This window comes from Falco naumanni, chromosome 13 (genome assembly GCF_017639655.2).
Source record: "Falco naumanni isolate bFalNau1 chromosome 13, bFalNau1.pat, whole genome shotgun sequence".
In the NCBI taxonomy this organism is placed as follows: Eukaryota; Metazoa; Chordata; class Aves; order Falconiformes; family Falconidae; genus Falco; species Falco naumanni.
In genome coordinates, this window is record NC_054066.1 from 10,986,069 (window position 1) to 11,011,550 (window position 25,482).

General features: G+C 42.4%; 1 protein-coding gene across 4 annotated transcripts in view; it reads left to right on the forward strand.

The window, feature by feature from the left end:
- The window catches only part of NYAP2 (neuronal tyrosine-phosphorylated phosphoinositide-3-kinase adaptor 2), a 147,103-nt gene that overhangs the window by 108,174 nt on the left and 13,447 nt on the right, over positions 1–25,482 (forward strand). For all 4 annotated transcript variants that reach the window (XM_040613745.1, XM_040613743.1, XM_040613742.1 and 1 more), the window contains one exon: positions 8,137–8,240. In XM_040613745.1, the coding sequence (XP_040469679.1) occupies positions 8,137–8,240 (104 nt within the window). The remainder of the gene's footprint in view (positions 1–8,136; positions 8,241–25,482) is intronic.

Below are 25,482 nucleotides of genomic sequence, written 5' to 3' on the forward strand. Positions count from 1 at the left end.
CATAAACCATGAAAAATGATGCAGCCTTCTTTATAAATTGACTAAGACAAACAGAACTGATATGTGAATGGTCTTCTATAAACAGATATTTATATCCCTGGCATAAGCATTACATTGCTAATTTTTGAGATTTGGCAGTTCTCTTAAAAGAGTAACTTCATTGCTTATTGGTTGGATTGTGAAAAATATCTACTTTAAAAACAGTTGGCATATGTGGTACTGGAGCTTCATGGTCAATGTTCAGTAAGCATAAGACCATGAATGAGCTACTCAAACAAGAAGTTATTCTGCATGAGAGATCCACTGGGCAGTCAATGGCAGAGATGAGTCTTCACAGTGCCGAGCTATCAGAGATGCTCACCCCTCACCTGGGGCATCGCTTCCCTGTGTGATAATAGGACTCACATTTTCCCCGCATTGCTGGAAACGACACCTGAAACTCAGTATGTATCTTGAATAGGCTTTGCTGATGTGACATGTCATTTGCAGCAATGGTGTAGTCCAGCTTTTCTTGCTAAAGACCCCCCAAATTGTCCTTCCTGGGGCAGCAAAAGTGACTTTTCTGCAAATCTTATTGCTCTAGCACAGGTTATTTGGGTGGTACTGCCTTTTGCTTATGAGTCTGTTCTCACAAAATAACCTGGTAGGTAGGAATTTTCCAGATTAGCTCATAGCGTTGTTAGAAGTTCTGTTCCAAGTGTATTAGAGCGTCATCTGTGCTAATGCAGGAAAAAGGATGGGTTTAAAGGTACCACATCAAAGTATTAGGACATCTGATAATTAGACCAAAGGTGTGTACCAACCTTTTTACTTCTGCGAGATGACAGTATGGAGCAGAACAGAAAAGAAATGAAAATTAGAGAGTAAGTTCTTAGCAAAATATAGCACTTCTGTCCAACCTTCCTGCATCAGTTTTATTTCAAAGGGTTGGTTGGTCTCCAAAAGCAGACAAAACATGTTGGCCTCAATATTCATTTGGCATCAGCAAACTGTAATAGTTGTTGAATCATGCCTTGATTTAGTTAGCTGTGACTTTGTCTTACACAGCTAGGACTGTCAAAGAAAAAATATGGAAATATTTTATTGGCTGAATTTTAACTCCTTTTTTTATGATTAAAATCTGAGAGCTGATTATGATTTTTCTTTCCCCACAGTTTTTATGGCATTTCATTTGATGAATAGTCTCTCATCTGCCATGAATATTTTTTCCCCTGTGTCTCTAGCTGTTGCCTGAGCAACATCTTTTACCTTTAATCGATGGAGCATTGCATTCAAAATGCTGTAGACAGTTCTCCTCAATGAACTTAAACATGAACTGTAACAGTTCATTCTCCTCAATTAAATTAGAACTGTAACAGAATGCAAGAAGAGAGTTTTAATACATATGTATGGATACAAATACTTTCTGGTGTCAGAGAAATTCTGTGCTAGGAATTTAGAACTTATATTTACCACAGGGCCAAATAAAATCAGGGCAGTCCCCAGTACGGTCATAGTTGCCTTTGCTCTCTTTCCAACATCATAGATAAGAGAAAAAAGGCTACTTTTTTTGTGCAGACATGTCCTTGAAACACCACAGTTTGCTGCCTACTTCCTAGTTCACACTGGTACAGGCATTTATTAGGGCAGTGTTGGAATAATTTAAAGAAAATGGGTTTGAATTGCTCTGCTATAAAACAGAAAGGATGTGAAAGGACTTGTGTGCTCAACAGGCAGCTCCGCTGAGGCACAGATTAACTAGGTACTGGAGTGGTCTGAGTAAATACCTGAGTGAGAGTACTGATTTTTTGTGAGTTCTTCCCATCTCTGTGCCTGCTAGGAAGATCAGAGGGGGAACGATCCATCTCCAAACAGAAGCTTTCTGGTCATTTTGTTTAAATGAGCCTGGCCTGTCAGGTGCATGTGGGTATCACTGCCTCTAATGTCTGATTGTTCTCTCATCTGTCACACAATTTGTCAAGGCTTCTTTCTGTTTCTTGGCATCCTAGCGTTTCTTACGGAAAGCAGTGGAAGTGGTTTGGGGGCATGCCGGCATTTAGGAAAGTCAGCGCAATTGTAGTGAACAGCCAAACGAGATCTGTGAAACAGAAGGCTGTGATAACTTCACTCCAGGAGCTTTGAAGAGTATTTTCTGGAATGTTGCTGCTTTTTTCCTGACTGCAACCATGAAGCATTTTGCATTGCCACCTGCCGCTAGAGACAGGCACTGCGCTGCCTTTTAGATCTCAGCTACTCTGTTGTTGTGTCCTGGTTTTGAATCACAGTTGCCTTGTCACTCCAGCAGCCCGTTAGTATTCTGGCTGAAAACATTGTAGAGAATCAGGAAGGAGGTAAATGCCCACCCTTCGTTGGAATTACAGGCTAACGTTGTGGATTTTCAAAAGTAGTGAATAGTTAAGTTCAAGCTTTTTGGGAATGAAGCAATGCCTGGGAAGCCCAAGGTGCAAGATGCATTCATTGGTACAAGAAGGGAGTAGCGACAAAGTACCAGTTCGTGCTAGCTAGGGTTGCTCCACTCAAAGATGACTGAGTACTCCCACCAACACCTATATTTTCTTCTCACAGGCAATATCAGAACATCACTGTGCTATTAAGTCCTCAAGGATTCTTTAAGCGAAGGCAACTTAATGCTGGAGTTTTATGTTACCGGGCAGCCTGCCCAACAAGGACCAGACGAGGATGTGACACTTCCAGACCTTGCCTATGCTGATCATCCATGTTCTCCACATACAAGCTCCCCCCCTAGCAGTGCCGGCAGTTTTACCTAAATTAAAATTAGTACTGGAGCCGTACACTAAGGGCATCGAGCCAGTGCACCAGGAGCCGGGTGTGTGCTCTCTCGAGTGTAGCCACAGAGCCTGACTGCAGAAGTCCACACTGCTCTCTGCAGCAGTGGCATTACAACTATTTGGAACAAGGCACAATTGTCCTTTTGATGCAGAGCCCCAAGGCTGGCAGTAGCCCATACCAGAAGCTTCAGAGAAAAATAGCAAGAAATTTTAAGGAAAAAAACCCTGCCAGTAGGACATGATTATTCCTTACCTCTTTGCCTCAGTCATTGACACAGACCTGAGACATGACAGTTCAGAACAAATCTTAATTTAAAACATACCCCACCTAACACAGACAGTTTTTCTCATTTTCTAACCTGGTTTTGAGACCTGCTAAACTTTTGACCTATGGATATCTAGCAACACTGTGTTCCATAGGTTCAGTGCTCCCTTTGTGAAAACAGTTCAGTTTGACAGGCTGCTGTGCTATTTCAGCACTAAGTGGCTTCTGCAGGTTAAGCCCTAAATACTTATTTTAAAGTAACAGAATACTGTATTTCACCTTAAGGTTTCACAATTTCAAGTTATGTTTCAACTTACTCATCTCTCTTTAGGAGACCAACATGGCCAGGCCAGTATGATGATAATAGGTGTGATTCATTTTTCCACTATGGATGTTTTCTTTTTCTGCCTCTTTTTTTCTTTTTTTTTGCATGTGATTACTCTCAACCTGTCACATCGTCTTGTTTAATTCAAAACGTGCTTCTTGGCAGCTGTAGCAAATAAGCGATATTTCTCTTTTCATGTGCAAAGAAGAGACTGTGACAGGGTAAGAAGCTTCTCCAATGTAAGTGACAGCCAGAGTATTTTTTTTGAATTGAGATTAGGATAGGCAGCATGAAGCCTTCCTTGGATGAAAAAGAGCTCTTCCCATTAAGATCCAAAAATAAAAATCATGCAGAGCGCTTATATTTCTGGAGAATATAGAAAACCATAGCACATTGGTATAAAACTGATCAAACATATTTCCACAAAATCTGGTTGCTTTTCAGCATTGTGCTTTATTGAGGAAAATCTCAGCAACATCCTCTGCCCCAGATGCAACCAGCAAAGCATCTACATCTTTATTTACGATGACAGCACTTGCAGTTGTGGAAAACAGGTCATTTATGTGGATGCTTAAATACATCGCTGAGTACACAATTTTAAGGCAATCGTATTTGTGATTGGAAAGCCTGTATTTCTGTGTTGGACAGTTTCTCCTAAAATTCTCATCCTTAATGCTGTCCTTTGGGGCTGTCTGCTTGCTTATGTCCATGTGTAATTCTACTGGCATTGTCAGGACTCAGCCTAAACCTGAATGCCCAGCAATGTTGTTCCCATTGCAGCTGACTACATGTGTGGGTTTACTTCATGCTGAGGTGGCTGTGGTCCCAATCACTAGCACTATTGGGAGTGTTATGGGTGCTGTGGGTGACATGTGTGTGGACTGAGACACGGCTGACCTGCCATACCCTGCTAGCACCATGCTGTATCTGCTCCTGGAGGTGGTTCAGGCACTTAGAGAGCAGTGCACTTTTCATAATATGGCACAATGTGAGGGATGCACCATTTGAAGCTGTGCAAAATAATGCCACCAAAGTCTCATCAGTTAAATATAGCAGCTAAATCTTATGAACATTTTTGTGCATAACATAACTAAATATGTTATGCAGCTTTCTAGCTACCCTGGACAATCTGTTGAATTGTAACCTCATGCTGCCCATTGATTGCAACAGGCACCTCCAATGGCTACTCAAGTGTGCTGCATCCCCTGGCCCCAGTCCAGTAAAGTACTTAGAACTATGCCTGTGAGTTCCCTAGCTTGGTAGTAGGCTGTTAGCCCTTGTCATCATTTGAGTGGCTTACAGCAGTGTTAAAAGGCTTTACACCTGTGGATGCAGAGAGGGTCCTGTGCTTGGAGTGGTGTCTCTGGAAACCTCCTTCAGGCACGTTTGATTTAGAACAGAGAATCCACCCGTGCAGTGAAGCACAGTGCAGAGATGGGGTGCCATGCTAACTTTATCAGTACAGAGCTAGATGTATTTTAGCTTGCATTGTGGACTCTGAGCAAATGCATCCTCCTCAGAGGACAGGTATCCACAGAGTCTTTCCTATGTGCTTATCAGGCTGGCTGATAAAACTGCTCCACACCAAGCGTTACTATCACAAAGAGGACTTCTTAAGACGTCTCAAGAGTGCTCATTGCAGATGTTAGTACTGAGCTGTCTCAATACCATCTACATGAGATAAGCATGAATCAAACACTAGAAGCCATCCCTGAGTTTTGCTGGCAGTTGTTCTTCAAGATTCTCAGCAGTAAAAAGGAAAACCCATTTTCATTCCAGAACCAGAATCGGTATCAATATGCAAGCCTCGCAGACAAGCTGAAATGAGCATTTAAAACATGAAAACCGAGAGGTAAAGATACTGAAAGTGGCTGGAGATTGGACATAATTATGCAAGAAGACCTTTTACTACTTTTTAGATAGCCCAAAGCAGAAGTTATTATTTGAAATGACTATTACTACTCCAAAGTGATCAAAATCCAGTTAGCCTCAACACAGTGAATAAGCTGTCCACAGCTGAAAAATGACGTGCTGCAGAATACAGAGCAGTGAGCTGGGCATCACTTATGCAACAAACCATTTATGGGTATTTTTTTCCCCACAGTAGTGTGCAGTGTGAAGATGTTACTCAGAGCACTAATTACAGTAGAATACAGTATTTATTTGGTCTAAAAATATTCATTCCCACTGAGACCAATGGAATGGTTATTTAAGAAAACTCCAACATTTCCCTTTCACTGCATGACCCAAGTTCCTGAACTTAAAAAGAAAAGCTATATGGAGCCATCTCTGAAACCTTTTTTTTGGAGAGGATCACCACGGAAATTGCAGTAGTTTCCTTAATACTGTAACATATATTACAGGGAGATAAAGGAACTAATACTTCATCTGTGTGTGATAGGTTTTATTTCTTTGATGCCAGATGAAAGGAGTCTCTTTGGCGAGGAAATGGTAATCTCTTGTTGTTGCACATATATCCAAATTGGAAATTATGACATTTCTCTCTGCTTTCCCAAAGCAAAGAAAACAATTCAGAAGCAATGGCAGACAGTGCCTTGGAGTTTTTTATATGCTGGGTGTCTGATTCTGCTTGTCACAGCAAAAACAGAGTCTCTATTTAGCAGTAGTGAAGAACAACAAGAAAACCCCCAATTCTTGTCCTCTGTGAAACCCCAGCAAAATTCCAGGACAGAACAGACATGAGATCCATTATTATATCTATATTACTGAAAGAAACAGTCAGAAATCTGGCACACAGACAGCGTGAAATCAGAACAAAAACAAATCTAATCAAACCTTCAGAATAACTGCCCAAGTCCAAAAAAAGCAAAACAACAGATTATGTACAAAATGCAAGGTTATGCAGGAGATCAGTCTGCTCCTTTCTGAATGCTTATTGCCGTGTTGACTCGTAGTATGTTTACAGACTGACTAGGAATGACTGAATTGAATAATGCATTCGTTGAACAGCATAAATATTTTTGCTGCTCAGCCAGCTGGATGTTAACCAACCTATTAATAATTAGTTGATGAATATTCACCCATACAGATGCTTTCATTGGTCTAAGTGCTCCAGCTTAAGTGGATAGCTCTTCTCCGTACCCTACTGAATTCTGAAACATCTAAGGAAAATAAGCGTTTAAGGTGACAATGAAAAAGCATCAGTGAGATTGGAAGAACACATTTTAGCATGTTGCTGGTAGGTGGCATAATGTACCGGCTGTTCTCGAGTTCCCAAGACGTGCCAGGTGACCCGAAGGACATGCTAGTGATGGACATCTTATTCCTTTCAAACAATGGCCCAACCAGTGGCTAGTGATGAAACTAGAGAGCCACATAGGAAATAGATATATTCGTGTAAACCAAACACAGACAAAGCAGCAGTGTAAATAAGGCACGTGAAAATAAATTTCAAAGAGATGTAAGCAAACGATAGATGAGAAAACATGTGCTTCTAAAGCAAACTTGCTAAACCAGGATTGCACAAGGCACAGGTCCTTCCTTTCTTCTTGAAAACATGAGATTGAATAGGAGGAATTCTTTAAACCCATTGTAAGGGGGCATGGTATTATTATAGTTACTTGTTATTATGGTAAAGCAGTACTATCAACACTAAAATTGAGAGTGTGTTATTGTACGAAATGTCTGCTGAGTGCAAATGCCCTTCATCTCAGTGTTTACCCACTAAACAGAGAAGACAGGTGCAGGGTTGGGAGGAAGGTTTATAAAACATAAGGAGTATGCACGTGTCCATCTGAGTCAAAAGTCAAGGGCTGAGAGATCCTCAGCCGTAAACAGGAGATGGAGGGACATGTATTTTTGTAGGGCAGGCAGACTCATTACTCAGGAAAAGCCAGTTTCTTCTAGACCAGATCGGGGGTGTTGAACAGTGGGGTAACACCCTGGTCTCAGAGTGGCTCAGACACAGAAACCTTCACCCAGGGCTCCCAAGCTGCATGGTCACTGTTGCATCAGTGTGTTAGTAGTAATAACCTGTGCTGGAAATTAGTGGGGAGCCTCCTGACAAATGCCTCCCTGTACAAGAGCAGAAGGAAAATGAAATAATTGTGTCATTTCTGTGCAGTGCTTCTCTGGAATAGCGCTTTCTCTCAAGGCAACCTCTACTTCTGCAATCACCTTGATTCTGGGGAACAGACTTGAGAATCTGCCACTGTTGATGTTCTGATTGCTCTCCTTTCTTCCTGCTTTCTGTCTCTCAATTCACTGCCATTGATATCAGGTTTCCAAGTTTTTTTGGTGTCATTCCAAATCCCCAAGTGTGACAGTATCCTCAGCACTTTTATACACTCCCTCCTTCATTTTCTGGCATTTCATGCTTTCCTTCAGCACAGGCACTCTTTGGGCTGCCACCTCCCTCAGCTCCGGGATGGAGAAATGAAGCCAGCAGCTACTGTAACTCCTTTAATCACTGCTCTGTTTTATGAGTAGAAAAAGGTACTGGAGGGAGCAACAAGGTCTCCTTTATATGCTTCCCGTCTGTCTGCTGTTTTATGCTTTTCAGCTTCAGAGGTGCTATACGAGAGGACAGGCACCAGGACATGGAATGGGTTCTGTCTTAATCCCCTTTCTTCTGATCCCGACTTCTGTTCGTGATTCAGCCAAATGTTCAAGACTTCAATTAGAAACCATGCCCGGAGTCTCCATTTCAAGGGGATCCCGGATCCACCGTGTTTCAGTTTACTGCAGCAGTAACCCAGCTCCCGTTCACTGATGTATTTTCTTCTCTTCCTTCGCAGAGCCTAAAGCAAGTTGCAGATTAGGTCGGTCTGCGTCCACATCAGGTGTGCCTCCTCCATCCGTTACTCCGCTCAGGCAAGCCAGTGATCTTCAGCCGAGCCAGGTACCATCGTTAGCCAATCGTGAATGACTTCATGTGCTGCAACATGCCAAATGTTTCTCACCTCTGTGTCTGTCATTTGTTACAGTAAATGATTTTTTTGGGTTTTGTCTTTATTTCCTGTGCGTGTGCGTGCATCTGTGTGTGCGCATCTCTCACCAGCAATGAAATTCCACTGGCTACAGCCAGCAGAATTTTCTTTGCTCTTAATTCCTTGTATCCTTTTCTGTCTTCATTCTGTAATATAAATGTAGTAAAACTGTACTGTATGGATTGGCTGGGGTTTTATTTTTTCATGTTTTCTGTACTTTTTTACTGTCTTTAAAATTTATCAAACTTTGATAAATTTAATCTATGTTTTTTATGTAAATTTCTTTTAAATGTCTTGTCTAAAGCACTTGCACCAATGTTTGTCAATGACTTGTACATACCTGACTTCTGCCCAGTTGTACTTTAATATTTGTGCCAGTCTCACATTTGTTTTGAGCTTAATGCATGGTTGTATTACACTGTGATTTATCACTGTCCTGAAAACCGCTCTTACAGCAAGTTACTGTGTTTAGTTAAGGCAGCTAGACTCTCTTCAGCTGTAGGCCATGTAATGCTTACAGGGCTATTAAATAGTCCACTGTAGTTATATTTATTGTGCATTGTTAGGAATCAAAAAACAAATCAAAGGGGTAATATCTCCTTGTATCTTTTTTTTTTTTTTTTCCTCAGTAAAAACAAAAATGCCACATAGACCCTTGAGAAAGGAATGAAAGTGTTTGGGTTTGGCAAATTTCTCCACTAGTGAGAAAATGGAAAAGAAATAAAGACATGGGAAACCTATACTTACCTTCATTTTATATGCTAATACTGATATTGTATCATTTTGCTGTGCAGACCTGTATTATTAGTTTGACAGAACTAACTGCTGAGAGTGGCAATTGAGAGAAGAGGTTTCACTTAAACATAATGTGAATGCTTTCTGTCAAGCTCAAAGCACTCCAGTATTGTGTTACTTGTATGCACATGTATGGGCCTACATAACACTGGGTGTGTGTGTGGGTACATATATATGCACAAAGAGACATAAACATGTATGTATATATGTGCACATGCGTATATGTATGCACACACACAAACACCCTTATTTAGATGGTGAATTTTTGATTGGCTTTCAGGGAATTAGTGGCCATAATCCTATTGAATTTCAATGAGATTTGAGTGGAAAACTCCCTGAGGACTGCTTTGCAATAATCATGTATTTAAGTTGTTTGTAGCTTAATGAGTTGCTTCTAGAAGGTCTTGACCAAAATAGAGAAGAGTAAGGTTAATTTACTCAATCCAGACAGGCAGCTACTTGTTAGGAAGGTTATACATGGGTAGCCTAGTCCATACGGGTTAAAATACTTTAACCTGCAAAAGTGATGCTATTGTATGACTTCTGAACCCTGCTGGACACAATGCCTAACAAAACCTTCCACGTTTCTAAAGCATATTTTACATAAGAAAATCAGATCCATAATGAAGATTCAAAAATGACAGCCCATTTAAACACCATGTCAAGTGTTCCTTCATCTAAGGAAGAAATTAGGGTAATTGTACTTCCAAAGGTTTTGAGTGTCCCAGTGTTCATATAGTATATGATTTTTGATGAAAGGGGTCTTACAGCAGATGTGATGCTTTGCTGGTTACTCAGTGGCAAAGGCACCTTGGGTGTTTTGAAGGGATTTTAGTCTCTCAGTTTATATTAAGAACTAAACAATAAGCCTTGAAAGCAGAAGCTGATGTGATAGAAGAGATAATGAGCCTTTTAGAAGCTGCAGCCAGGGTTCACTGAAACTGTAGAGGAAAAATCCACCTCACTTCATACAGAAGAAAGGAACAAAGATGATAAGAGGAACTTTCAAGTGACTGTAAAGGGTGATCTTGTTAATTGAATAATGTATGGTATGGACTTGGCTTCACGAAAAACAAGAAAAAACAGTAAAAGCTTTCTCTACCATAAGTCTTCCCTTCAAGTTTTCAATCTCTTACTTACTGTCCATCTATTAAGTTGTCATTTATTATGATGGCATAATTTTTAAAATTTGTGGATTTGACCCTGATTCCCCTCCATGATGGAATGACAAAAATCTTACTATCTCCCTGGCAGGTACAAACATTACTTTGTATTTCTTTATACACTGATTCTATCTTAATGTGCAAAAAATCTGTGACAGGCGAAATGTGTTTGGAAATGACTAGGTTGTTAGCCCATTCTGAATCTGACAGATTGTGGCATACAGGGTATTTGTTTTCCTGTGTTGTGGCTATTGATTGTATTGAAACTAGTTTCCTTAACCACATCGTAATCAGCAGTTAGATTGCCAGAAGATTAAGAGGACTCGTCCTGTTATCCATCTCTTTATTGATGAGGTGGGCACAGCTAACATTCATACAGGGATACAGGATCTGGGAGAAGGTAGATTACTGTTAATCAGTTTTCTCAAATCTTCATGGATCCCAAATGGATGTTTTTCAAAATATTTACCTTGGGAAAAAAAATCAGATTTGCATCTGGTCTCTCAAGGCCCATCATTTTTAGTACAGAATCATTCAAGGAAGTGGTGAGGATGCTTAGTAATTAAAAATAGGTCTGAACTAAGGGAGCCTATGTTATAATTCCAATCAAATATTGGCTAATTCTGTAACTATTGACATTTAACTCCTCTATGCCTTATTTTCTTGTTTACTGGTGTAGGAATTGTGAGGATTAGCCAGTTAATATTCATGGAACATATTTATGGTGTATTGATGGTAAGCATTACAGTGATCATATATAAATAAAAAGAAAGAGCTTACAAGCAGAGATGAATAATGTGGCTGGTCTCTGATGGAGAACACTTTAAAATTCTATACCATAGTGGCAGCAGTTACCAACACGCTGAGAGCATGTCGTCTGTACTTAGTTGTGGTAAACAGTGAGGGCACTGGTTGCAGGAAGTAACCTTGGATGAGGCTGTGAATTGACTCAATTTAAACTGAAAGATGAACATAAGTTTTTGTTGGAACTGAAGTTAACAACTGTGTAAGGACAAAGTTTAAGAAATTAAGGAAGCAGCTGAGGAAGTCAAGTGGGGAGCTTGGAACTGCAATATGGCAGAAGCATGGAATACATTTGAGCTACAAAAGTGGCATATAGCAGTAGTTCCTAAATACATATCTTAATATAAATATCATAAAGAGACAAGTGTAAGTAGCAAAGAAGTGTTCTAGATATCGCAGAATCTAATGCCTTGTAAAGAAAAAAAAGAAAAGAAGAAGGAAAGAAGTAAATCTTAAAGGCACAGTAGCAGGCCATCCCCATGTGCCAAAAGACGAACTGGCCAGAAAAGCCACCAGCCTGGCTGAACAGAGCTTTGGCTGGAACTCAGGATTAAAAAAAAAGAGAATTTACAACCTTTGGAAGAAGTGGAAGGCAACTAAGGAGGACTACAAGGGTGTTGTGAGGTTTTGCAGGGAGAAAATTAGAAGGGCCAAAGCCCACCTAGAAGTTAAACTGGCTACTGCCATAAGAAACAGTAAAAAATCTTTCTATAAATGCATTAGAAACAAAAGGAGAGCTAAGAAGAACCTCCATCCTTTATTGAATACAGGGGGAAGCATAGTGGAAAAGGTTGAGGTACTTCATGGCTCCTTTGCCTCAGTCTTTACCAGTAACACCGGTTGTTGTCTGGGTTCCCAGCCCCCTGAGCTAGCAGTCAGGGATGGGGAGCAGAGTGAAGCCCCCATAACGCAAGGGGAAACGGTCAGCGACCTGCTACACCACTCAGACTTCCACAGGTCTGTGGGGCCAGGCGGGATCCACCCGAGGGTACTGAGGGAGCTGGGGGAAGAGCTCACCGAGCCCTTTGGGTCATTTATCAGCAGTCCCGGCTAACCGGGGAGGTCCCAGAAGACAGGAGCTTTGACAATGTGATGCCTGTGCACAAGAGGGGCAGGAAGGAGGATCCGGGGAACGACAGGCCTGTCAGCCAGACCTGGGTGCCAGGGAAGACCATGGAGCAGATCATCCTGAGTGCGATCGCACGGCACGTGCAGGACAGCCAGGGGTCAGGCCCAGTCACGCGGGTTTATGACAGGCAGGTCCTGCTTGACTAACCTGATCTCCTGCTATGACAAGGTGACCTGCCCAGTGAGTGAGGGTACGGCTGTGGATATGTTGTCTGCCTCGACTCTAATAAAGCCTTCGACACCATTTGCCACAGCATTCTCCTGGAGAAACTGGCTGCTCATGGCTCGGATGAGTGTACTCTGTACTGGGTAAAGAACTGGCTGGGTGGCCAAGCCCGGAAAGTGGTGGTGAATGGAGTCACATCCAGCTGGTGGCCGGTCACAAGTGATGTTCCTCAGGGCTCAGTACTGGGGCCTGTTTAAAATCTTTATTGATGATCTGGACGAGGGGATCAAGTGCACCCTCAGTAAGTTTGCAGATGACACCAAGCTGGGGGTGGGGGGGTGTTGATCTGCTTGAGGATAGGAAGGCTCTATGGAGGGATCTGGACAGGCTGGATCAATGGGCCACTTGTATGTGGTTTAACAAGGCTCAGTGCCAGGTCCTTCACCTGGGTCATAACAACCCCATGCAAGGCTACAGGCTTGGTGAAGAGTGGTGCAAATCTGCCTGGTGGAAAAGGGTCTGGAGGTGCTGGTTGATGGCCAGCTGAACATGAGCCAGCAGTGTGCCCAGGTGGCCAAGGTGGCCAATAGCATCCTGGCCTGTATCTGAAATAGTGTGACCATCAGGACTAGAGGAGTGATTGTCCCCCTGTAGTCAGCGTTGTTGAGGTCATACCTCAAATGATGTGTTCAGCATTGGGCCCTTCACTATGAGAAAGATGTTGAGGTGCTGGAGTGTGTCCAAAGAAGTGCAGCAGAGCTGGTGAAGGGTCTGGAGCACAAGTCTCATGAGGAGCAGATGAGGGAACTGGAATTGTTCAGTCTGGAGAAAAGGAGGCTCAGGGGGGGCTTTGTCGCTATCTACAACTGCCTGACAGCTGTAGCGAGATGGGAGTTGGTCTCTTCTCCCAAGTAACAAGCAATAGGGCAAGAGGAAACAGCCTCAAGTTGTGCCAGGGGAGGTTTAGATTGGATATTAGGAAAAAATTATTCACTGAAAGGTTTGTCAAGCATTGGAACAGGCTGCCCAGGGAAGTGGTGAGTCACGATCCCTGGAGGTATTTAAAAGATGTGTAGATGTGGTGCTTAGGGATATGGTTTAGTCGTGGACTTGGCTGTGCTAAGTTAACAGTTGGACTTGATGATCTTAAAGTTTTTTTTTCCAACCTAAACAAGATAATGGAAAAATGTTCTAGAAAGTACAGTAAGTTATACCTTGGAGATAAGAGATGTGTGAATAAAATTAGTTAAATAGTGAAAGTCTATCTGATTTTGGCCTTTATATGGAAATAAAAACTAGTACCATTTGTTTGTAACCATCCAAGTGGACAGAGAACAGTAGAAGTTAATTACCACGTGAGGTTTATGAAGTGGAATAAACATGGTCCAAGGATGTGCTGATAACTAACTCATTCACCCATATTGCTGGGGCCTCTGTGCTGGTTTCTGGGACTTCTGAAGCGGGCACGGTCATCAGGTGTTTCACCCTGCAGTAGTAAATGCTGAGTCATATCAGGGGACCCCCATAATGAACAAGATTGTTCACTTGTGTAAAGCAAGCAGGATTTGGAGTCACAGGTATCACTGCAATGCAGTGATGTTTCCCTGCGTTCTATCGTTCTCCACATCTTCACCTCAGGGTAACAAAGGATTATGCTCTGTTGATGGACTCAGAAATCCCTGTTGCATGCAGGATGCACGTGCACTGAGCATGTCTGTCACAAAAGAAGAAAGTGTTTCAAGCAGTCTGCCCTGTGGAAGTCCCTCTGCTGGAGAGCAAAGCGTCTTGCATCCATGTTTTTGATGTACATAAAATCATCTCTAGGTCACTGCCAGGCTTCTCCAAAACAGTATTCAGCACACCAAAAAACCCACTGGTTTTTGGAAAGAAAAAGGAACCAATATAACTATCTCTAGATATTTTTCTGCAAATGAATTTTGCAAAGTGAAGCTTGTTTTTGTTAAGATGTAGACAGCTATTGGAAAATCACATGTATTAAGCTGCAGAGCAGCACAGCAGCGTGTTTATAATGAAGATCCATCACCTAAGAAAAAGACAATTTTTGAAAACAAAACTGGTAGTTACAGTGTGGTATTTCAGCTTTTCTGCAAAGCAGAGCCTATTTTCAGACAGATTTCCACAAAACTGTGTACCTTATCTGCAAATGTGCAGCCTCTCCTCATGCTGCCTGTTACTGGCTTTTAAATGGGAAGACAGCACAGTCCTTCACTGTTGCCTCCTCGAGGTATGTTATCTTAATTCTGAAGGTTTGCATGCCTCTTAAGGTCTGGTGTCTTCTTGTGGGGAGGACTGGGCAGAGATATCTAGCTCCAGTTTAAGCAAGGGAAGAAGATTTAAACTTTACAGTGATAATCAAAGTAAAATCCAAAAGCCATGCTGAGATTAGAAGGAATAACTCAGAGGGGGGAATGAAGATACAAGGACAGCTATGAATTAAGGAGTCTCAATTGGCATTGAAGGAATGAAGAAAAAGCTAGAAAATACATCAGAAACAGCACTGAAATTTTTTGTGGCTTATTTTTTCAACAAAAAAGCAACGCAGTTTGTTACTTGCCTGGTATCTGCCTGAGCCCCCAGCCAGCTGAGATGGCATTTTTCTTCCCCCATATGACCCTATCAGTGAATGTGACACAGAAAGGCCATGTGATGGATGAAGTAACCATCACCTTCCAAAACTGAGGAAGCCTTTCACTTATTTTATGATTTATCCAAATATAATATAGCAAAGGGGAAAGGCCTCCTATTCACAGAATGGAGTTGACCGTAATTGTTGTCTTGCACCAAATGAAGTGAACCCATCAATAGTTTATTTGAGCATGTGTCTTTGATAGGCAAGATTTTTAGGTACAGGTTGGCTCCTTAAATTCATATTTAGGTAGTTAAATAATAAAACAGACTTGCAGAAGGACCATGTGTACTCTTCAGCTGAGATCTACCCTACCTACCTCTGAGATGTCTAAGCTGGGTATAATATAGGTGCCCTGTGGGTTGTATGAAGAGAGGCACCTGCCGAAGGATTCACCCAGCTAAACCCTCAGTGACTGTGCAGGGCTGTACGTCTCTTACCTCGGATAACCCTGTAGTTTAGCCTCCTCATTTAACCACCTCTATTGGCTGTGGAAAGCCAGCTGGGATCATTTCTGCTCTGTGTGTCAGAGGCTCCTGGACATGTACCACTGAGCAGGTAACAGCCATTAAGACCTCCATCGCTAAGTAATGGACATTTATACCTTTTCAGACTTAACCCATGGGTGCTGAGTGTTGTGGAGAAGCTACATGGATGATATGGCTGGGTCCTACCTAAGCTTTGAAATGGCGTGGTTTGGGCATCTTCCCTCCTGCTGGGCTTCAGAGTGAGACTGGGAGTGTGCCCAGTGGTGCTGGGGGTGGGGGGGGTGTGTGGCTGGCTCTGGCCTCTTGGTGCTGGGGGGTGAGCTGGCTCTGGTGTCTCGGTCCTGAGGGGGTGGGTGGGACTGGCGCTGGTGTCTCGGGGCTCGGGCTGGGGGTGGGCTGGCTCTGGCTTCTCACCCCTGCCCTCACCAAGGGGGCTGTTGTACGGAGGTGGCAGTCCAAGATTTGCTGAGTCCTGAAAGCAAGAGGCAAGGATTTTCCCAGCATCGTTTTCAAATGTATTAAAGTATGCAGAGAAGCAGAAAGCAGATTTTCTGCTTTGCACATGCCGCTGGAAGGGGTTTTGTCGTTGTCTTGTCCGGTTGGTCTGAGATAGGTTAACGCCACTGGTTTGTGTTTGGCAACAACATAAGAAAATAGCCCCCGTATTGCTTGGGCCTGAGCCGGAGAAGTCCCGGACGCAAATGCACTTTAACGGTTGTTCACAATGAACAGCCTGGAAAATCCAAAAGGATTAGGACAAGCTTTATTTCCCCCCGAGCCGGGGGGCGGGGGGCGAGGGGCTGCCTGCGGCCCGCAGCGCTGCGCTGCCCGGCAGCGGGTTACAGCCCTGCGCCGCTGGGGCCCGCCCCGCCCCGGGGCCCATGGCGCCGCCTGGCGGGCGGCCGCGCCGCTGCCGCGCTGCCCGCGGAGCGGGGCTCACCCCGCAGCCAGGCCGCTCCGCTCCCGCCCGGCCTGCGGGGCTGCCGCTCGGCGCTGCCGGGGCACAGCGCACGGGGAGGGGGGCCTGTTCCCGTCCTGCAGCAGCTTCATCCGAATTTTCTAGGAGAGGAATTCTTGAGTTTAAGAAGGGTGGTGTGGGTGTGCTGCGGTGGCTTTTCTCTCCGCGCTGGCTGGGGCGGTGGGTGCTGCATCAGGGAATTGCAAGAACCGGTGCAGGAGCGGCTGCGCGGTCCCTGCCGGTGCCAGCTGCAGCGCGCTCCCGGGCTGCGGCCCTGCACAGCTCTGCGGGTCCGGGGAGGCGCGCACCAGCCTCACCTGCTGCATCCCGGGGTCTTCCACACAGCAACTGCGGTTAACGTCTTGGTTAAGACTCAATATTTAGGTGATCCAATTAAAACACGTGCGGTCTACCGTGGGGAGAAAAAAAAACAGCATTAAAACTGGTGTGAGACCTTCTCTTCAAGGCAACTATTACTTAGTTTTGTGCTGTAGCTGCAAAATCCTGAGCACATGTTCTAACCGTTCCTTTTTAAAACAAAAGAATGATGGAAGGGGAATGCGACAAAGGAGAAGCTGGGAGAGAGATTTAGCTGCTCTCCACATGCATTCTTAGAACATGTGGTTTAAATGCACTATAAACTCATTGTAAGAAATTTACAAAACTTCAGAGAAATAATTTAGAGTTGAATTTGGACAAGTACTGAGTACTCTTTAGCAGTGCAGCTACATATTTGTCTCATACCTAAGTTTGTTAATAACTCTGTACTGGGTTAACTAAGCACCACAAGCCCAGCTCTTAATGTCTCTAGCCTTAGCTGTGTATACAAAGCATATTATAGCCCTTGTGTGCCTTGTAAGCACTGTGTTCGTCCTCCAGTTAATGAATGCAAGAAAGGTAGTTTGTTACTATTATGGCTATAATTATTTTTGAAGGCCTGTAGACAAAGTACTTCCCCAATGAATTGACATTGTCATGCTGTAGTTGGCAAATGTGCATCTGAAAGCATATGGGATCTATGCTACTCTGTGAGCATAAAGAAAGCGCCTGTGCTCTTTTATTATTCTCAGCTTAAAGTTGCCATTTTCCCCAGCAATACTGTACAAGAGTTCAAAGGAGTCAGTAAACACTCTGTAGGCGCTGCGCTGCATAGCAGGGCTGGGCTCCTGACTGCTGCATTTAATGAATTCTGCTGCTGAAAAATGAGCACCTATAAATCAAGATCCACTGCTCCGTATCAGACCCCAGCAGTCTGGTTTTAACTTCCCGTATATGACAGAAATACAGTCATTGCAGGTGGGTGCAGAACTCTGTATGTTCAAGTATTCTTTCATCCCATTTGAACACTAGGGAAATGGTAACAAAACAAAAACAAGCAAACAAAAAGTGTGCTAGTAAGAGGATTCATGGCTGCTACATAGCATCAACCCATGTCATCGCTCAGTACTGTAAATGTTTGCTAGATGCACTCCTTGGTGAATCACATGCTAGTCTGAAACTAGCATCAAACTGTAGTGATTCTGCTTTTGTGACTCTAGTAAAGCAGAAGGATTTGCAATAAAAGAACCAACTTCTGTTGTATTTCCTTTCTGTCCAAAGGGAAAAAAGGATCCCCCTGGGCTGCTGGTTAAAGATCTCAGGGGAGATACAGTCCCAATTTCCTATTCAAAGGGAAAATCAAACTACTGTCCTAATTGCCACTGTGGTATGACTTTCTCTGTCCCTCTTTTTTTCCTCTTATTTTCAAAGTTTTGAAAGTCTATTGTGTATTTTGGATGTAGAATTGCAAAACATATGAAACAATTCATGGGATGTGGCAATTGTGTTCTTCTCCTCCTTGTGTGTAAATTCCAAGTGTTCCACTTCAGCCAGTGCAATGCCTCTGAGATCTCTGTCTCTGTGCTGCTGGAGCCAAGATTATGGTTGTTCCTTCTTGATACTTGATCTTTTTCTTCATTCAAAATGTATGTCCACAGTGTGGGAACAGTCCCATGCCTCTCGCTCTGTAATCAGAGTCCCATGGGGTTTTGGTCTGGACTTTCTATACACTATTTATTGCTTTGGATGGTAGCTTCTATTTTTGCCTGTGAAGCTATTTCCTTAAAGGGACTTAATTACTCCTTATGTTTAACCATCACCTTTAATAAAGCTTGGGATAGTCGCTGGTTCCAAAACCTGCTTAATGTTGGCCACTAGGATCTACCACAGTAACATCTGTGGTGGTGTCTAAGAGTCGCAGTTAAAAATAAGGTCCCCATGTTGGTAGACAATGTGTGTAGAACAAAGACTGTTCTTCCCCAAGGATATGTAACTCAGTGTAAAATATGAGAAAGTAAGCAGTTGCAGATGGGAGTAGATTGGTAAATATGTGACTGTCAGGAATTGCTTAAGCTTTGGTTTATGTGAAATTAGAAAGTGCAAAAACTATTTGGGGTGCAATCTACTGTATCTTTGACAGTAATTTTAATTAGTTTTATGTGCCACTAGTACTATGAAATGCACTTGAATGTCTAAAATGAGAAAACCAGATAAATCTTCCTAGGAACATTTTACAAATGATGTTTCTCAAATGGCCCTTTCATGGAGAAGTCCTGCTCCTCCAGTGAAGTGTTTAGTATCTGTGTAGGTGAAAACAAATGAATGTAGGTATAGACTGAATTTTGTGGATGCTGGTTTTGCATATATCTGGGAGGAGGAAACTCCTTGGGGTCCTACCTGGGAGGATGGACAAGCATGGAGGAACCCACGGTGGGGTACAATGAGAAACTCCTGGCACAAGCACTTCATTGACAGGACATGGGCCAGCTTTACGTTGGGATGACACCTGGATTTGACCAGCATGTGGCCTCAGTGTTTTTAAAAATCTGAATCATACACAGCCATAGGATTTTGCCTTCTTGTACAGGCTGAATGTTCACAAGAGTCAGGGATGAGTCACCGCACTGACTGCCACCACCTGGAAAGAGGTGCAGGGGCGTGAGCTGTGTCCTGAAATGTCACACAGCCATCGGGGGAGTTTGCACTGCTGGAAGTCGGTGGGAGTTTGGATTTCCGAGGATGCTTTTGTGCCTTTACAAAGTGCAGCAGAGCCCCAGGGCCACGAGAGGGAGCGGTTGGATCACTTTAAGCAATTCCATTTTTCCCCTGCAAGGACAAATATCTTGCACGCATGAAGGCAAAATTCTGCTGTCGCCAGTCCAGCTAAATATGCTGTCAACATTTTGGATGAGAGGAACAACAAGAATGTTAATGCTTTAGGGAAGGCTCAACATTGCATTGTGTTGAGTTTCAGCTTGAAGCTGGTCTTACATAATCAGTGCATGGGTCTCGAGCAGTGCAAATCGTTTCTAAATATACAAATACATAATATTAATTGAAAAAGAAAGAAAGAAAAGCAAACGCAAACCTTGAAGTGGATGGAATTGCCACATCCATCATCCCTCACCTCCAAGGCATGCCTGACTGATTGGCATGAGAAGCAAATGTGTCAAAGCTGTCTTCTGTTGGCAGACAGCCCTGCTGCTGCTGTCCCAACATCTTTTCTTCAGCATCCAGCTGGACTGGTCGTGCAGCAGAAGCAGGTCACTGCCTTGCTGGCTCCTGCTTTGCCAGCACTCTGAGTTAAGAGTGTGAGGGAGTGCGTGCTCATCAACCCTCGCACTGCCACAGTGGGCTCTGGTTCAGGGCACGGGGGATGCTAGGCAGAGGCGGACCTTGGTGCACGCCACGGTCGTGGTAGGTCCCAAGGCCCAAGCATGGCTTTGGTATTTGGCTTTTTCTCCTCCATACCTCGATAAGATGGGTTTTAGGCACAGAAATGATGTGTCAGGGAGGAGCAGTGACAGGTGAGAACAGGTCAGCTGTAGAAGTAATGCCACAGAAAGTGGGTATCAGACACAGTAGCAGTGACCAGCCTCTGAGCACCAGACCTAGGGTTGGTGTTCATGCCTTTCCTCACCTTCGAGTGCTGGCTTGGATGCCGCTGTATCAGCTGGGATGGGAGAGAGTGGGAGGAAGAATATTCCATTCCCTTACTCTGATCTCTTCTTGTTCTTGCACAGGCTTTGTAAGCTTGCCAGCAGAGTACACAGGAAGAGACTAATTCCCTCACAGGAGTTGTTGAAACTTTCAAATACAACAATATTCTGAAAAAGAATGCAATACAGCACTTGTGAGGGTTTTCACTTCCCTCTCAACACTTTTTGGCTGTCTTTACCTGGTTGTTTCTCAGGTTGGGAGCTACAATTTCTTTAAAAGGCGTAGAACAGGCATAAGAAGATGTCATCTGCATGGTCTGTGGTTTCAGGGGGTTGGTGATGTGGTGCCTGTTTTTTACAGAATTGGGGCAGTGTGTTTCACTACTTTGGAAAATAGTCTCACCTCAACAGGGAACTACATGGAGACAGGTACTGCAGCCAGTGCAGCACGATCTGGGTGGTTGTTCGCTGGAGGGTGAGGTACCCTCCAGAGCCCCTGGAAGTTGGTGAGAACTGTGTCCTGCTGGAGCCTGAGGGCTTGGACATGGGGGCAACAGCCAAGCATTCCCTTCACACCCAGACCTTTCTGTTGAGAGTCAGACTTGGACACGGGTATGTAGCATTTAATATGACATACATAGAAGTTAATAAGTAATATTTCCAATAAAAGACTTATGCAGGTCGATGAGATGGGGAGATAGATGCCTTGAAAGTCTTACAGCATCACTGGACAAGTGTCCTCAGCTGTAGCTCTTGCAGAACCCTGAATCAGTGAGATCACTGTCCTGCCCTGCTACAACAAGAAATTAAGAATTACTTGGAAGTTCTTCATCTCATTTTCAGCTGCTTTTACAGCACTGTACATGGTTCTACTAAAAACAGGTAACAACTTCCCAGTAATACTAAACAAATATATATATATAATGTAATTTATATGAAATAATTTCAGTCCAAACATCAGTAAGTTGCCTATATAGGAATTTAATTTGGTGGCTTTCCTTCCTCTTCAGGGAATCTGTCTTTGAGCATTTCTCATAAATCTACTTATTCTCATCTAAAACTTGTAAATTCACTTCAAAACTTGTTCTGAGACTTCTGTGTGCAAACAATTAGTTTAGTCATACTAAGAAGGATGCAGTACCAGAACAATAGCAATTGCTAAGTTTATTTCAAATGGTCTTGCAACCACTATCAAAGACATTGTGCCTTGGTTAAAAAAATATTCAAAAAAACCCACAAACCCCAGAAGCATGCAATTTCCCCACCCTCCCCACCCCCCACCCCCCTTTCTGTGTGTATTTATGTTTAACTCAGGGCAAGAATTTTATAATATTCTTAAAGGAAAAAATAGAAATAAAAGTGGCATGAATTCATGAAAGCATGGGTTTATATATAGGCATTCTCTGTAAATGAACCAAACATTCTGTATTCTAGGTAGAACAACCTTATGTGTCTGCTCATATGCATTTCAGTTACCTCCATGCACTCCCACTTGCCTTACATTTTTCGTATACGAACTGAATGTATTGTTTCTGTTTCTGTTGGGACTTTGTGTGCCTGATGCATAAAACACAGAACAGCAAGGTTTTCCCCACCGTCTGCGTTAAGTCACAAACCATCCACGCTTTGTTCTCATGGCTGTCATCATTTCACCAGAATCTTTCGGTGTTTGTATAGCCTTATACAGTATATTGCACTTACTGTACCTGTATAGTATCTTGTCTGTATACTGTATGCACATGAATATGTATATTCACTCATGTATGTATGTATAGTATGTTTATATATCTCTGTATATGTATGTGTGTTCATAGTCTTTCACTAGAAATGTGTGGCTATTCATATACATTATGTGTATGCCGATTATAAAAAAATATGAATGCCAGCACCCACTTTTGATAACCTACTTTTATTCTCATTTTGTCTTGTTAAACAATGAAAATAAAAATGTCATGTATTTTAAATGAGAACTTTAAAAAGTTATTATTTTTACTAATTTAAAAGTTTCCAGTTCTTCAGAAAAATTATTTGAATTGATCCAAAATTGCAAAGGTATCTGTGTTTCTCATGACAGTTTTCTGTGGTTGAAAAATGTTTGGTAACAGCCCACACTGCAGTTTTGTTTCTCTGTATCTAACGCTGCTCAGGTGCTTCTAGGTTTAGAAATGCCCTTAACCAGCCAGACTCTTGTGCTGCAAATCCCAACTCTATTCACATAAGGGACTTGCAATAAATAAATCTAGAGGGTGATCCATGTCTATAACATCTTGCACATAAATGCTGGATGTAGAAGGGCCTCAGGTGGGAAAGAAACATTTCTCCAGTGCAGGTGAGCCTTAGGAATGAATGAAAATATCATACTTTATGAGTCAGTTTTATGGGAATGTTACAGACACTATTCGTCAGACATCTTGTGCTTTGCTGTCCACAGTAGCATATAATTGCCAATTGATCAGGCATTTATTGAAACAGCTAACAGTCATTTATTAGCCCTTTGTAAAATTATTCTTAATCACCATAAACTGTATGTGGGCTCAGTTTTCTGGCCTTGAGGCAGCAAAACACTGGTTTACCTTAAATAGCAAAATATTCCTGTAAATCAAGGGGATGACAGATACATATTTTCAAGTTGAGCATGTGTTTAAGATTTTCACTGAATTGGAGCTTCAATGATAATCTTACATGTTTCTCTGGGAGGCCTAGGTGAGATAACTTTGCTTCCTTTACAGTTATTTTATCATTGTATTTAGCTTGTCCAGTTGGACTAGTCTCATTGTAAGTTACTGCAGCAGAATGTCAGCAGCTAGCTACTCAGAAAAATCTCAGGAGACAGACCTTTATGCAGGAAATACTAAGGAACTTATAGGATGACAGTGCCACTGTTAGGAAGAGCCTTCACCCCAATTAAAATGGCATAATAGAAAATCCTTTTCATTTTTTAATTTAAAGTTACAGGGTTAAATTTTGACCTCACTCATGTTAACAGTAAATTCCCATTTCACTCATAAGCTATAACTTATGAATTCCCAAGGAATGCTTTTTTTCAACAACAAATAGGATGGGGAAAGGACATATTCCTCCAACGGAGCTTGGTGTTTATGGGCCAGTGGCCTGACCTTAAGCCTTTGCAAGTCAGTGGCAATTAGTGGACTCTTGGGTTTGGTTGGCCATCTCTTTTTTTACAGTTTGGAAAAGCACTTTTACTGTATGGGGTTTATAATCATGATTGTATAATTCACAATAGGAAAGAATAAAAGTGAGAAAAGGCAATAGCAATATGCATTTTTAAAATTAATATTGGTCAGATCATAGCTTTTACTTGATTTCTGCACCAAACTTTTAAACACAAACTTAATCAGAGAAAAACAGCACTTCTGTGGTGGCTGACAATTTGCTTGCTTATGCTACAGGTGATATGTGGGTTAACATGAAGCTGAATATTTTGTTTGCCGTGCATTGTCATTAGCCATTCCTTTTTAGATGGATATTAAAATTTCCTCCCTGCTCTGGATATCTGAACTTGAATTCAACCCACGCTGCTGTTGTAGGCTAAGCCAAGTCACTCCATGCACAGGAGCCTGTGAGCAAAGCCCTGGTTCAGCAGACCAGTGCTCATGGTTTAGTGTGTTGCAGCCTTCTCAAGGAGTTAATGCTGATTCACTGTCACACGCTGTATCAGTGCCATCCTTCCAGAGATTGCCTCTTAGACAGAAAAACAGAAACAAGGTACAAGGAACTGCTGCACCCAATGAATCCCATTTTCTAAAGCATGTGGATGCCAGTCTTAGGTTCTTGCTTGTTCCTCAGCTATTCTGTGTGTCAGGAAACAATGTCTGTATTAGGTTTGGGTACTACATTTTTTAGCAGTTCCTGATATAAATGAAACGGTATGATGTTGTTGTAAGGATAGAGCAGATGTGGCATCTCATACTAAGGCAGGCTCTTACATATCTGGATTCTTTAGAAACTCTCAGTACGCTTTATAACTCTAGTAAATGTTCTTTAACAGCCTTTCAAATTGGAGTCAGAAAATAATCGTAAATGGAGATCTCTGTCTTTTAATCATATTTTTATGCATCTTTAAAAAGGAAGATGCAACCACCTAGAAGAATATAAGCATCTTTGTACACTCAGTGTTGTTTTCAGTCATGCTTTCTTAAATTTCCACCTCCATACAATCAGTACAATACTTGAGAAATGGCATTTAATCTAAGAAAATGATCATTGCCTCAATTTCACCATCAAAAAAGACAAATGTAAGACCATATTTCAAAATTTCTCATCTGTAACACAACTCCACAGTCTGTAACTGAGATATTTGTGTATTTTGATCATCCACCCAATACAAAACAAGAGGAACTGAAGGCACCAGTCCTTTCAATGTTGAAATTGTTGAAAATTCTACCTCCATATATATTATTTTGATTTTTTTTTTTAATTGCAAAACTATTCTTATGTCCATTTTTTTTGAAAATGCTAGAGAAATACAAAGACTCGGGTGCTTTGCTGGCAAACTGGTGTGCTGATGTTCTTCAGCTGTTACAGCAATAAAGGTTAAATCTTAAGTCCTAGTACTGTCTTCAATAAGAAGAGTGCTGAAGCTGATGTATGTGTTTTTAGCTTGGAAAAAATTAAGTCCAAAAAAATGAGGAAAGTAAAGGAATTTGTGGTGTCCCCACATGTCACATTTTTGTAAATTTAGGATTAGCCTCAATGTTGGCTTTCTCATAGTTCTTGATTCTCCCCAAGTCTTGGTCTTGTTTCCACTCCTTTTCATTCTTCCATGTTCAGTTTCTGGGTTCTTCCTGGCCTCTGTTACTTGACCAGAAGCAGTACCTAAAGCATGCACCCTGCTGCCTTCAGCACCATCGTACATGAGAGTTTTTGCAGTCTGCAGGGGTTGGAACGGGAGGAGGAAAGGATCTTGCTCACTAGCAGCTCTCACTGTTCCGTGCCACATCTTAATGCAAAGGGTGATGGGCTGTTTGTCTCAGTTTGACATTTAGAATCTGGCAGTTTTTCAAAATC